The sequence below is a fragment of the Macaca mulatta genome, chromosome 7 (genome assembly GCF_049350105.2).
Source record: "Macaca mulatta isolate MMU2019108-1 chromosome 7, T2T-MMU8v2.0, whole genome shotgun sequence".
NCBI lineage: Eukaryota > Metazoa > Chordata > Mammalia > Primates > Cercopithecidae > Macaca > Macaca mulatta.
Genome location: NC_133412.1, coordinates 58,411,766 through 58,427,249, shown reverse-complemented (window position 1 = coordinate 58,427,249; position 15,484 = coordinate 58,411,766). Strand labels below are relative to the sequence as shown.

The window sequence follows — 15,484 nt, the reverse complement described above, 5'->3', positions numbered from 1 at the left end:
CTGATTCTGAAGTGTTCAGGCAAGGGATGGCCTTGAGCTAGTGCCTTTCATAGATCCTCCAAACAGATAACAAAGCTCCGCACATTATACAGCATCTACTGTCTCATCATTTCATTAAATACATGTCCAGGGGAACAAGGTGACACAGCAGAAGCAGAGTCAAGACGTGGGACAGAAAAGACAAGTCTCTCTCTTCCTACCCATGCCAAGTTCTCTGGCTGCGAGAGGGAAGAGAAAGCCACAAAAGGGAGAAACAGCTTGTGACTTACTGTGGTTTGAATAAAGCAGATTGAAGGTGGAAAGAGTCTTACTCACATTTTGGGGAAAACAGTTAATGGGAACCAATACTTACTAGTATTAATATTTAATTTAGTATCCATGCTTAATACTAAACTTCAGTGGACTGGCTAGAACAAGCCTGGCTATGCCTCATGCCCACCTTGCCCCCAGAGAATAAAGAAAAAACATTGAGGAGGCGGCAAACAGGTGGATCTGGAGAGAGTCAGAGGCCAGTGGAAGAAAAGGTCTGCCCGGCCAGGCCTATGTTCCTATCACCAGATGATCGGGGCAAAATTCCTCAAATGTAGCCAAAATGCTGAGGACATTATTTTCTTATCTGCATTGAGCACGTTTCTAATCTTCTATAACTTTTTTAAATTGAGTTTAAGTTTGATTTAGATTAATAGTTACATGTACGCTTTTTTTTTTTTTTTTTTTTTTGAGACTGAGTCTCGCTGTGTCACCCAGGCTGGAGTGCAGTGGCCGGATCTCAGCTCACTGCAAGCTCTGCCTCCCGGGTTTTTACGCCATTCTCCTGCCTCAGCCTCCCAAGTAGCCGGGACTACAGGCGCCCGCCACCTCGCCCGGCTAGTTTTTTGTATTTTTTAGTAGAGACGGGGTTTCACCGTGTTAGCCAGGATGGTCTCGAACTCCTGACCTCGTGATCCGCCCGTCTCAGCCTCCCAAAGTGCTGGGATTACAGGCTTGAGCCACCGCGCCCAGCCACATGTACGCTTTAAAAGTACAAATAAGGTGTCATATTTTTGAAATGAAAAATTGCCCGGATTGGCATTTTAATAAATTACCAAAGATACATGTGAGTCTAAATTAGGCTTACCCAATGCTTAGTTGTAAAAGAGAGGATGGGATGAGATTAGTCAAATATATGCACCTTCCCTGAGCACCTCACTCCCAGCCCTGGGGTAGTACACAAATTTGTACATAAATCCTATATTTGTGCACCCTTTGAATTGTGATTGCTTTGCTGCTGGTTTTTTCCTAAAATCCCGATTCGGATGCTTGTTTCCAGGTCTATGTTTGGATTCTTCATTGTGTCCTATGACTTTCTCACAGCATTTGGCAGGACACTTTTCCACTTGGATCTGCTACAACCCAACCTTACACCTTCACGCTTAACAAGTACACTGGGTCAGCCCAGCGGCCACTTTCCTTGAGGGTCACTCATTCGCCCAAGTCAGAGTCCCTGACTCTGAAGCAAATCCACCTCCAGCTGCCGCAAGAACATGGCAGATGGAGCACTTGGCTCATACAGGCTCAGTGTTGAAGGACGATGCAGTTATGCTGGGGCCCACTGAGTTGGCCACCAGGAAGGCCAGCAGCTCAGCTCCCAGGGAACTGCAGCTGAGTTCAGTGTTGCCTTCTCTCCTGGATGTGTGTCCTTGCTTCGAAGCAGAGCTGGATAGGACTTACGCTTGCCTGGTAATTAAGGTGAATGAGCACATTCCATCTGCAAGGCAGAAAAGCAAATCTGGTTTTTGAGTCCACATTCTTGGCATTCACCCCAACCAGAAGGATCCAGGACAGTAATAATCCTCCCCTGGGATATGTCGCCAGGTTGTAGGACCCAATCCCGGTTCCAGACAAGACAGTGGAGGGTCACAAGGTGATCCCTGTGAGATCTGACCCCTGCAATCTGTATCTAGTTATCTGATATTAACTTGGCAGAGCCTGAGATTTCAAAATCAGGGTTTGAGAGGCTAGGCTGAGTCCTACTATGAAACATTGGAGCAGGAATCCCTTGCACATTCACCTTTCTTTAACACCCACTAAATGACTATGTGGAATCCATGCCCCAGGGCCCAAGGCGCAGGCATGGGGTGAGAAACACGGGCTTCTCCAAATTCTGCTGTGCTATTGACTCTGAGCAAAAGTCTTCCTCTCCCTACACTTCAGTCTCTTCATCTATGAAACAGAGGGAGGTGGGTTAGAGCCGTATTTTCAAAGTATGGTCCAAGGAATTCTAGAGGTTTTGTGAATGCCCAAAGTGGAAAGTGCACACCACACTCATGATGGTGATACTGCTGAAGAAGGTGTAAGGAATAGTTCTATAGGTTAGGAGTTACAATGTAAGGATTTATTTTTTTTAAAAAAAAGACAATGCAAAAACGATAACATAACAATCGCAAATTCTGCATCATGGAAATGTAAGTACTTGTTATAGCATTGTTGTACTTTTCTAGGTCTTAAATTTCTCAAACAAAAAAAAAAGCAATTAAAGCAGGAGCAGGTCTTGACCTAGCAGTCAGCAGACAGCACTGACCTCCCACCCCCCCCCACCCAGCACGTGCAGATTTTACATTAAAAATTTAGTTGCTTATTTTACATAAATATCATATTTGTGATATTGTTTGTCAACTTACTTTTTCACTTAACAGAATTTCTAGCCCTCTATTGTGTGTATGTGCATATGTGTGTGTGCACATGTGTGTTTCCAATGAACTAAGAGTACTCCATGACGCAGATGGCTGTTTTAACCATTCCATTACTGACAGAAGTTCATTTTGTTCCCAGTTTTTCACTGTTACAATACTGCAGTGAACATATTTCAAAGGAACAGCAGACCTGTAACCAGACACCTATTTCTTCATCCTCAGGCCTGGCCTCATATGAGTGGCTATTAGTGAATGGCCAATGTTCTTAAGTTTCACACATTTGCATTCCACAGCACGGAATCAAAAACCAGTTCCCAGATAGTCCTGAATAATTTCCCCTAGGCAGTTTTCAGCTATTTCAAGGCACTAAGGAGAAAAACTAGAATCTAAGATATGCCAAGAAAGGAACAGCCCAAGTAAATATCCCAGGATCTCAACTTGGTACCCTAGAGTGCAACACCCTAGTAATATTGTCAAACTAAAGATAGACACAGCCTTGTTTGCAGTAAGTGAACCCCCCCTTGAGTGGGCTTAGCCCCTTATTGAATGGAGGTGATCTGCTTGCACAATAGTTGCTTACCAGAGAAAATGGTGAATCCTCTCTGCAGAAAAATAACATCACCCTGAGCTGCTACAATGTTTTACATCAGTGCTCAGTAACTCACTGAAACGTTTATCAGGTATATCAAGAAACTGAACCAAAAGAAAAAATAAACAATAGAAGCAAACCCACAGATGACCTGGATACTGGAGTTATCAAATAAGGACTTCAGAAAAATTACATCAGTGACAAGGTAGAAAATGGAGAGCTGGAAATTGTTTTAAAGCATCAAATGGTAATTCTAAAACTGAAAACTATGGCTGAAGGGAAATTTGAATAGGTAGATTTAACAACTGATGGGACATAAAGACAAGATTAATGAACTTGAAGTTAGTCCATAGAAAATATTCAGACTACAGCATTAAAAAAAAAACACACACACACAAGAAGAAAGCATAACGAAATTGTGACACAGTGAAAAGGTCTAAGTGTACCTGGAGCACCAGAAAGGGAAGAGAGAAAAAAATGGAACAAATGAATATTTAAAGGGGAAAAAGCCCAAAATTTTCAGAAGCTGACATCAAGTAACATTCAAGAAGTAGTACAAACACTAAGAAAATACAGAGAAAACCACACATAGGCACATTCACAGCAAAACTGCTGAAAACCAAAGACAAGGAGAAAATCTTTAAAGCAGGCTGAGAAAAATGTACATTCCCTTCAAAGGAGACAGGAGCTTGGGGAATATAATTCACATGACCTCTTCCTGAAGGACATGCTAGACAACAATCTACAGCCAAACAAGAGATGATAGAAAAACTTCAGCCAAAGTGAAAGGTGACAACATGCTACCAGCCCTCGCTCTCGGCACCTCCTCGGTCTCGCCGTCCACTCTGGCTGCGCTTGAGGAGCCCTTCAGCCCGCCAGGGCACTGTGGGAGCCCCTCTCAGGGCTGGCTGAGGCAGGAGCCGGCTCCCTCTGCTTGCGGGGAGGTGTGAAGGGAGAGACGCAGGTGGGAACTGGGACTGCATGTGGCCCTCGCTGGCCAGCGCGAGTTCTGGGTGGGTGTGGGCTCAGCAGCCCCACACAGGGAGTGGCAGGCCGGGGCCCGGGCAGTGAGGGGCTTAGCACCCGGGCCAGAAGCTGCAGAGGGTGCGCTGGGTCCCCCAGCTGTGCTGGCTCGGCAGCCTTGTGCTGGAATTCTTGCCAGGCCTCAGCTGCCTCCCCATGGGGCAGGGCTGGGGACCTGCAGCCCACCATGCCCGAGCCTAGCCCCACTGCACTGTGGGCTCCTGCGCAGCCTGAGCCTCCCCGATGAGCTCCGCCCCCTGCGCCACAGCACCCGGTCCCATGGCCCACCCAAGGGCTGAAAAGTGCAGGTGCACCTGCAGGACTGGCGAGCAGCTCCGCCTGCAGCCCTGGTGCAGGATCCACAAGGTGAAGCCAGCTGAGCTCCTGAGTCTAGTGGGGACTTGGAGAACCTTTATGTCTAGCTAAGGGGATTGTAAATACACCAATCAGCACCCTGTGTCTAGCTCAGGGTTTGTAAATACACCAATCACTACTCTGTATCTAGCTAACCTAGTCGGGACTTGGAAAACTTTTCTGGCTAGCGCTCTGTGTCTAGCTAAAGGATTGTAAATGCACCAATCAGCACTCTGTGTCTAGCTCAGGGTTTGTAAATACACCAATCACTACTCTGTATCTAGCTAACCTAGTGGGGACTTGGAGAACTTTACTGTCTAGCACTCTGTGTCTAGCTAAAGGATTATAAAGGCACCAATCAGCACTCTATCAAAATGGTCCAATCAACTCTCTGTAAAATGGACCAATCAGCAGGATGTCAGTGGGGCCAGATAAAGGAATAAAAGCAGGCTGCCGGAGCAAGTGGCTGGGGGTCTCTTCAATGGTATGGAGTCTTTGTTCTTTTGCTCTTTGCAGTAGCTTTTGTTGCTGTTCACTGTTTGGGTCTATGCCACCTTATGAGGTGTAACACTCACTGCAAAGGTCTGCAGCTTCACTTCTGAGGCCAGTAAGACCTTGATCCCACCAGGAGGACCCAATAACTCCAGAAGCGCTGCCCTTACATACGAAGGTCTGCAGCTTCACTCCTGAAGCCAGAGAGACCACAAACCTACCAGAAGGAACAAACTCCAAACACGTCTGAACATGAGAAGGAACAAACTCCAGACCCACCATCTGTAAGAACTGTAAGACTCACCACTAGGGTCCGTGGCTTCATTCTTGAAGTCAGTGAAACCAAGAACCCACCAATTACAGACACAATGACTGGTGGGAAGCCTTAAATAGATGTCACTGTAAAACAGAATGAAAACTAAGGTAGACTTAAGGGCAAAAACATATAAATGTTACATACCCTAACCGTGTATAAATAATGGAAGTAACTGTCAATGGAAAGAGAATGGGAAAAGGAGGTGAAAACTGGAATAAACTCCCTAATTTCCTAATACCTTGCAGCTGGGAATAAAAATGCATACATTTAAAGTTGACAATTCAAATTACAGAAACTGATGCACATGTAAAAGAACAAAGGTAAACAATTAGCTAATATTAGTGACTAAAATTAGGTAGTGAAAGAAAGTAAGAAATAGGAGTAGGAATCAGGGATAAAGGAAAAAACGGTAATAAAATAAAAATTAATAAAATGAGTATGTTTATTTCAACTCTGCTTTCAAGGCCAAAAAGGAGAGATACCAAAAACCCAACAGAAAAATGGGTAAAGGATATTAACAGAGAATTCACAAAAAGAGGAAGGACAACTGGATCTTAAACACATGCAAAGATGCTTAATTTCTCTAAGATAGATAAAAATTACTCTGAGCTACAGGGTGTATACATCTGTAAAATCTCAAAAATGATGCATTTAATATGTGTACATTTCACTACATGTAAATTTTACATTTTAAGAAATCTATAAACAAATACTGAATTCTAGTTAATGATACACACGCTGGAGTGCTTTGAAGTGAAGTGTATTAATGCTTGCATCTTTGAAATGCGTTCAAAAAGTAAAAAGGATGGATAGGTGGGTAAATAGGACAAAATTTTTAAAATGCGGCGAAACAGAATCTAGGTGGTAGATATATATTTGTTTACTGTATAATTCTTTCAACTTCTCCGTGTGTTTGAAAATGTTTGTTATAAGATGTTATAACATCTTTCAAATTTTCTTTCAAATTGGCGAAAATAAAAGATAACTCTGTTTTCAAGATTCTGCTACTGAAACACCAGGGGTTTGGTCTGGATCCTGTTGCTCACCGTACAGAAAGCCAGTAACTGAAACGACGAGTATTTCCAGGGCAGAAGGCTTTTTATTCTCATGATGTCAACTGGGAGAATGGGAAATAAGTCTCAAATCCATCTCCTCAACTGACTAAAATTGGGGGTTTATAGACTGAGGAAAGAATGTGGAAAAAAAAAGTTGGACTAGGAAGGTAAGGAAGAGTAAGGAAGACGAACGAGGGGTCTGGTGTCTCATTGTCTAGATGCCGGGATCTGGTGCATTTCAGTCCCTTGCCTGACAGTTTCCTAAGGAAAAAACTCAGATGAGAGAAATGTAAGTTTCAAATTTTAAGACTCGGAGGGTCAGTTTCTATGTTTATTCAAAAAACCCAGAAATATCAGTTCTATGGGACAATTGGGCTGGTTTCAGCTGTAGGACGACCGTCCCTCACAACCTTTGCCAATGGAAGCTTACATAGGTACAACCTCCAAGAATAATAATATCAATCAGAATTAAAATGACTTTATCCTTAGACACAGCAGTTTCGCCTGAAGGAATTTAATTACAGACATACTCAGACATGTGCAAAATGCATAGCTACAAGGACATTTGTTCCATCAATATGTGAAAAACGAAAGATTGGAAATCCTATCTAACTGATAGAAGACTATGGTTGAATTTATTATGGGATATCCATACAACAAAATACAATACAGCCATTAAAAAGAAAGAGGCAACCTTCTATGTGTTGACGTTAAATAATCTCCACGATATGTTAAACTTTAAAAGTAAGATGTGGAACAGTTTATATAACAGGCTTTCATTTATTTGAAAAACAAACATACATATTTTCTTTTATAAGAATAAAATATCTCCAGATTAGAAGGATGTATAAAGACCTGATAACAATAGTTGCCTATCTGGAGATGAGCTAGATGGCTGGGGATAGGGGTAGTGAAAACACTGGTTTTACTGTTTTCTTTTTGTGCTTTTTGAGTTTTGAATAGTGTACAACAATTAATTATGCAAAATGTTCAATTTAATCCTCAAAAAAGTTAAAAATATAATTACCATATGATCCAGCAATGCCACCTCTGCTTATACACCCCAAAGCATTGAAAGCAGAGTCTCAAAGAGAGATTTGTACACCCACATTCATAACAACACTATTTACACAGTCAAAAGGTGAAAACATCCCGAGTGTCCATTGATGAAAAAATGGATAAACAAAATGTGGTATAAACATATATACAATGGAATATTATTCAGACCTTTAGAAAAAGGAAATTCTGACATGCTACAATATGAATGAATCTGGAGGACATTATGCACAATGAAATAAGCCAGTCACAAAAAGATAAATACGTACAATTCCACTTACATGAAGTAGGTAGAGCAGTCAAATTCATATAGACATAAAGTAGAATGGTGGCTGCCCGGGGCTGGGGGAAGGGAAATGGGGAGTTATGGTCTAATGAGTGCACAGTTTGTTTTGCAAGATGAAGAGTTCTGGAGATGGATGGCAGCAACAGCTGCACCACAGTGTGAATGTACTTAATACCACTGAACAGTACACAAAAATGCCGCTGCACACTTGAAAATGGTCAAGACGGTAGATTTTATGTTATGTGTATGTGGCCACACTTTTTAAAGTTTATGTGTGTGTGTGTATAAACATTTTTTTTTTTTTTTTTTTTTTTGGAGACACAGTCTTGTTCTGTTGCCCAGGCTGGAGTGCAGCGGTGCAACCTCCGCCTCCCAGGGTCAAGTGATTCTCTTGCCTCAGCCTCCTGAGTAGCTGGGATTACAGGCGTGCACCACCACGCCCGGCTAAATTTTTTTGTACTTTTTGTAGAGACAGGATTTTGTCATGCTGGTCTCAAACTCCTGGGCTCAAGCAATCTTCCCACCTCAGCCTCCCAAAGTGCTGGGATTACAGGCGTGAAAGTTGTTACATTTTAAAAAGAGAGAAGAAATCAGCATCAAACAACAGTGTGTGGCAGATCCCACCCCCGTGCCAGGAAGGAGCTACCCAGGGGAGTCCACATTATATCTAGGGCTGGGCATCTCAGGAAATAAGTAGTCTTCTTTGTCCCTTTCTCTTACAGTTACACTCCAGCGCCCCCACCAGCCAGCACAGCTCCTGCTCTCCGTGAACAGCCACTGCTCTCCATGGGCGACCCCCATGATGCCTGACCACTCCCTGTGCCTCCTGGAAAAGCCAGGGTCCTTATGAAGTGGTGACCACTCCAGTCAGCAGGTCAGTGTCCTGTAAGAGTGGTGAGGGCTGAGACAAGGTCTAAGAGAGGGGAAGTCATGGTTGACTGTGGTTACAGCTCTTCCCCAGCCAGCGGACTCTAAGCTTGCACAGACAGCTATCTTCCTAAAGCTCCAGAGTGGGTGGGGAAGATGGAGCCCCACTAGAGGAGGCAGAGACATGTAGGGACCTAGGGTGTGGGATGAGGGACCTTGGATATGTCATTTTCCTGCTCAGTTCCTCAGTTTCCACATTTATAAAATGGGCCTATTGATGCCTGGGTAACTTGCTTCCAGGGGTGCCATGAGCTTTAAATAACAAACAGAACATGAAGCACAGCGTACAGCCCAAGCACTCCACAAGTTCAGGGATAAGGATGGGGACGAATGCTATGTGTGGGGAGAGGGAGCAGCAGCCAGCCCTCCTCCTAAACCTGTCCGTGGCAGCTGAACTTGGGGAGCTGCCTGCCCCCTCCTAGCCAGCTCCTCGAGCTGCCAGTTCACCCAAAGTATGTACTGACCATCCACTGGAGCCAGGGACCGTGCATTTGGTTGTCACGCCCCTGTGAAGCAGGTATGGCCACCTGTCCTCAGCATGCAGAAAATTAGGACCCAGAGAAGTTGGCAAATCATCCCAAGATGAATGAGTGATGTGTCAGTGTAGGGAGTACTGCTGGAGTCCTAACAATAATTGAGAGCTGTCCAGACCTGCACTGCAAGGCGGTGGCAGAGCTGGGACCCTTCCATGTGACTGCCAAAACTGTTCTTCCCATCACACAGTTTTCAGGCCATGTGCTGGCCTCAGCAGGAGTCTCTAGAGAGTCCCTGTGAGGACCTGCAGCAGGGAAGGGGATATAGACCCTCCAGGCCTCTCACTCTCTTCCACGACAGCAGTCCCTCGTCGGTCTGTTCCTCTGTGGTTTTCCACAATAGGTTTCATTTGAAATCTAGGTTCTTATGCTTTAAAAAACATAATAGACCAGACACAGTGGCTCACACCTGTAATCCTAATGCTTTGGGAGTCCAAGGCAAGAGGATTGCTTGAGGCAGGAGTTGGAGGCTGCAGTGCGCTATGATTGTGCCACTGCACCGCACTCCAGCCTGAGCGACGGAGTGAGACCCTGTCTCTAAAATATATGCATCTATATCATAATTACTTAATTTTTGAAATGCTTTCAGATTACCCTCAGATAGTGGTTTGTCTAAATGGAAAGCATTATCCTAACTGCCTTTCTAAAGGGTTTCATGGAGTGGAGGCAGCTGCAGGGCCTCTATCCCCACCCAGCCCTCAGCTCCACCCTAGTCCCACACCTGCTGGGACTCATCTGTCACCTCCCCTGCCCCAGCCTGGGGAGGCACTAGCTGCACCCTGCTAGAGCCTCTGGTCACCTACAAGGTTTCGGGCTGGGACCATGTGGGTCCATGTGTACCCATCCCCTCCTACCCTCCTGCAGGGTGGTCTGAGCAGCAAGCTCTCGGTGCAGGGGTAGCAGAGAAGAGGGAGCAGAGGTTGGTGCCCTGCAGTCACCCCAGGCGTGTGACCACACCCCTCCTTCCCCACTGCTGTGGCTGTCTCTGCAGGGGTGGAAAATGGTACCAGTCAAGCCCGAGGCAGAGGAGGAGCAGCCTGCAGTCGCTGCCACGAGATGGAGGAGCCCACGCCCGAGCCCGTCTACGTCGACGTGGACAAAGGGCTGACCTTGGCCTGCTTCGTCTTCCTCTGCCTCTTCCTTGTCGTGATGATCATCCGCTGTGCCAAGGTCATCATGGACCCTTACAGCGCCATCCCCACATCCACCTGGGAGGAGCAGCACCTGGACGACTGAGGCACAGCGGCGGTGGAGACTGGACCTGGCAATCTGCGGGTGGCTGTGCCCCAGGATGCACCCATGTGTCCCCTGCCAGCCTGCCATCCCACAGAGGCAAGGAATGAATCTGGTCACCCAGGGAAGGAGAAAGTGCAACTTAGCCCTGTCAGCCCTCCCTCGAGCACCAGCGTGGAATGCCCAGGTGCCATGGGTGTCACAACCATGGAGCAGCCAGGGGAAAAGAGCCCTGGACCAGGACCCAGGAGGCTGGGGTTCCAGTGTGGGGAGTCACTGTGAGATGATGGGGTAGTCACCTTCCCAGGCTCCTGGGCACCTTTTGGAATTGGATCCAGCAACAGACACCCCCCAGCCATCACACAACAGTGGTCTTGCCTTGAGGAGACTCTCTATCCTTAAAATACAAAGTAGCACATGAAGGCTTCCAACCAAGAGGTCCCACCTGAACCCCAGCCCCCTCCCCCACGGACCAGCAATGGTGTGGCAGTGAGGGGGGAAAGCAGGTTGAGGGAGTCTCACCTGAAAATTCATGAAGGGCACAGGATATGGGCTGCTTCCAAGCAGTATTTTTTTAAACTAAAATATAGAGGGATATATTTTTCCTGTTATAAATAAAATGTACATTTTAGAAACTTGGGAAAATGCAGATAAATAGAAAGAAAGGGAGGGAAATAACACTTAATAATTCCACCTCCCAGAAACCACCATTTTGATATATTTTCTTCCAGCCTTTTTACTTGTATTTTTTAGTCAAATTCATACTCCATGCATGGTGTTGTATCACTTCATATGGTAGCATGAATATTCCCCACGACATCAAACACTCTTCTTAGCTGCCAGTTTCAGTGACTGAAGGGTCACTTCAGTCACTAACCATCAGTTGGGTAGGTCATGGTTAAAAAATCATCTCCTTTGGTTGTACATTTAATTTTTTTCAGTAATTTTTCCTCACACAAAAGTTATTTCACCCAGTAACCTTTCTGAGGGTGCACAGTCCATGAGATAAATATTGAATGGGGAGATCTGTGTTCTAGTCCCACATTTATCAGTCAGGTTACAATGTGACCTTGAGCAAGTCACTTCACCTCCCAGTGCCTCAGTTTCCTCATTGTAAGATAGGAAAAGCCTTGTCATTTTAAAATGTTTATTTTTTGCATATACCTCGTGAACAAAAGGACAGAAAGGAGAGTGAATGTGCTATAAATTTGCTATAGTCAGAGTTGGGGGGCAAGGAAGAAGTTATTGATGATGACTCTTCTCGGGCCCTCCCTCCTCCCACCTCCTTCTGCCCTCGACCCCACTCCCACTCCATCACCTACATCCATGACCTTGCAGCAAAATTATTAGAGCAGAGCCTACAAAACTGGTCCCAGGTCCCAATTCCTCTACTTCCTTGTTATAGCACCCCAGATAACTCACTTAGCCTCTCTGAGCCCCAATTTCCTCATCTGTAAAGTGAGGGAATAACATCTACCTCACAAGGTTGTTGTGAGGATGAAATGAGAGAACATGGGCAAACATGAATGCTCTTGAGTTCACCACCCCAGGAGAAGCCAGGGGTCTGAGCTGGGAGGAGTGCCCCCTGCCCCTACAGAGCCTGGAACCCTCAGCTTTCCTCAACTTCCGAGGGCTACTTCCTACAGGCCAAATCTCCCAGCCAGAACCACTTGGTCAGAGGAATAGTCACAGCAGCCTTCCCTAGCACCTGACCTCAAGGGGTGTGGTGTCTTCCAATTTACGTAATTGCCAGTGTCATCAGTTTTCCCGTAACATGATATGAAGTTAAACAAGAGCACCTGAGCTCCCCTTCCTCTGAGTGCATTTATTCTGTCCCTCCAAAGTGTGGCCTTCCATCCCCATCCAAGAGACCTGCAGCTGTGAAGAAGTTCAAGACTTCTCATTGTCTGCCTCCCAGCCATTAGTCCCCACCACAGCCCAGGCCACCTGGAAAATGGGTTTCCAAAGCACTATCACTACTAGGTGACCCCTGAATGCGGACAAGGCCACAGCTGTTCAGGCAGCATTTCAGGGGATATCCAGTTGTCATCCCTCTCCTACCCCTCTCCTACCCACCCCTATCCCCACTATTGTGGGATGCACAAAGGGACAGCTGGCAATGGCAGTGAACCAAGAGGCAGGGAAGGCCCTGTATAATGAGGAGGATCTAAAGCAAGACTCGTGTGCATTGCCTCAGGTTCAGCCGCAGCAGCCCTCACTCTGAAGCCTACCTTGAGATGCCAGGCACTTCTGTTAAAAATCTCATCAGTATGCATTTACAATGTAAACTAGAACCAACTCCCAGTAAGCTAATAACAGACTCCAGGAACAAGAAAAGGTCTTCCAGACCGCCCCTGGACACACTTTAGAACCCTCGGGTGAAAAAGAGGGTGCTCCAGGGCAGTGCAACTTAACCTGTGGTTGAAGGACAAACAGCCTCTGCAATACTTGAGGAGCTCGTTAGAAACCCAAACTCACAGCCCCCTCCAGACCAACGTACAGAATGTACATTAGCAAGATTCCCTAGATGGTTTCTATGCACCTTAAAGTTTAGGAAGCACTGCCTGAGAATCCCTTGGTCCTAATTAATTCTTTTCCACACTCAGATTCGCTAATGGGTTTCACCTTATCTCTTGACTCTTGTTTGATGGCAACGGGAAATAGTAACATTTCAGGAAGGGTGGAAAATATAAAAAGCACTCCCAACCCAAGCCTCCAAAAAACAGCAATTTTAATTTGTGTCCATATATTGCCTTCTAATCATTGTCCTCATGCAAGATTTTTTTTCATAAAGATGATCTGCTATATAATTTTATATCATACTCTTTCTCCTAATATTACATCATAAGTATACTTTCGTGTTGCTACTACATTCTTCACACTTGTCATTTTAATGGCCATAAAACATGACATCTAGTACACATATATAATTATGTAGCTTCCTATTATTAAATACTTGGATTTCTTCCATTTTCCCTATTATACATGTTCCAAGCAAAAAAGAAAGGTTAAAATACATATGATGAAGGCAGGGTGCTTGCTTAGGACAGGGAAGAATAAATATTTACTATACACTCCCTCCATCTAAGAGACACATGGAGCACAGCGGGGAGGGAGACCTCTCTAAGAACTGGATCATATTAAGGAGAAAAAAAGCAACTGGAATCTCAGGCTTCAGTAGTTGCATTATGCTGCTGAAGCACAGAGGAGATGGTCCTTTGTGACCAGAGCATCTCAACTCGTTTCTGGCAAGCTGAGATGAACTTTGGGGTTGTGGATAGAAAGATAAACTGATCAGCAAAAGGAATGAACAGAAGTCTTCAAGGCTAGAAGTTGGCAGAGAAGAAATGAAAAGTATTAAGAGAATGGGAGGCCTGTGAAGTTGGCCATAACCCAGGACTTAAGGAGAACACAGACTGGAGAAGAACTCTCCAAAGCAGAGAATGGGTGGTGGGTTTTCCAGGCAGTGATGCCTAGAGGCCAGTTTTAAGTTGTGGCTTGTGCTGTGCTCAGCTACACTCCCTTCATGTCGCCCCAAGCCCTCTCTGAAGTCTGATAAACGATCCACTCTGCAGCAGTGGTCTTTGGGACAATGAAGACACCTCGGTGGTGGGTCATGTAGGGAAATACGATCTGGAAGGGGCCAGCAGTCCCACAGACAAGTGGGGTAGCAGAAATATGCAGAACCAAGAGTTCAGAGTGATGATCACTAGAAGAAACGCAGCCCCTAAGGATGCTCAGAGAGTTGGATACATATAGTAGGACCCTAGCTTTACCATCCTGGCATATCATTCCCATCATAGATATTTCGTTTTTTTCTAATTAGTTGCTCAAATGTCTACATGTTCTTATTGAATTGAAAACCAGTGTCTCCCTGTCTCATTAAATTTCCAGAACTTCAGAGGCTAAATCAATCCAAAAGGGGCCGGTCCTGCTTTCAAACACCAAGTGAGGAGAACTGCAAAGCTTGGTGTGTGCACTAGTGTGGTTTCATACCACTAGGTCTTGTTGTTGAGGACTGGTTCTGCCATGCATGATCAATGACCACCCGCAATGTCCTGTGGCCCAGCCTGTGGAGAGGTGCTCACACAGAGTTATCTGGGTCCACATCCACATTCCCAGCTATTCTGTCCAATCATAGCACAAAGACAGGTTGCCCGTATCCAGAGGGACACACAGCCTCAGCCACACCAGCCCTTACTTATGAGCTTGATGGTCATCAGCAAAGACTCTCTCCCTTTAGGAGGGTTCTCCTTGGGAGCTTTCAGTGTCTTGGCAGGAAAGAGATGGCACGCACGAAGCGCTGACTGAAGATAGTTTAATGAAAGAATATTTACAGAGTTTGGGCAAGGGTATGGAAAGCAACAGGGAAGAGTAAAACACCCAGGGATGGCCGGGCAAGGAAGCTCATGTCTGTAATCCCAGCACTTTGGGAGGCCAAGGCCAGCAGACTGCTTGAGCCCAGGAGTTTGAAACCAGCCTGGCCAACATAAGCAAGAACCTGTTTATCTACAAAAAATAAAATGTTTTTTAAAAAATTAGCTGGGTGTGGTGTTGCACACCTATAGTGCCAGCTACTCAGGAGCCTGAGGTGGGAGGATCACTCGAGTCCAGAAGTTTGAGGTTACAGTGAGCTAGGATCACACTACTGCACTCCAGCCTGGGTGACAGAGAGAGAAAAACAAACTACCCAGGGACAGGCAGGCCACAAACTATTACCATCTCAGCCTAGAGAGACAAGGAGGAGGATCTAGAACCCAGGGAGAGCTACAGCCATGGAGAAGGAGTCACCCGATGGAAGCCCTGGTCACAGCTAGAGGATCAAAACTCCTGCACCCACTGCAGCTCAGTAGGAAGAGAGCCAGGGGAATAAATACCTTGACCTCTTGCCTCCTGCCCTCCAATCTCCTGTCTGGGTCTTCCATTGGCCAAAAACAACAGAAGCTAA

The 15,484-nt window shown here is 45.6% G+C and overlaps 1 protein-coding gene across 1 annotated transcript in view; it reads left to right on the top strand.

Moving 5' to 3' along the window:
* CTXND1 (cortexin domain containing 1) overlaps positions 1-15,060 on the top strand; it is a 57,029-nt gene extending 41,969 nt beyond the window's left edge. Inside the window, exons 2-3 of the mRNA XM_028851221.2 lie at positions 8,566-8,717; positions 10,295-15,060. Coding sequence (XP_028707054.1) covers positions 10,360-10,539 — 180 coding nt within the window. The 5' untranslated portion in view covers positions 8,566-8,717; positions 10,295-10,359 and the 3' untranslated portion in view covers positions 10,540-15,060. The remainder of the gene's footprint in view (positions 1-8,565; positions 8,718-10,294) is intronic.
* The last annotated feature ends 424 nt before the right edge of the window (positions 15,061-15,484 follow it).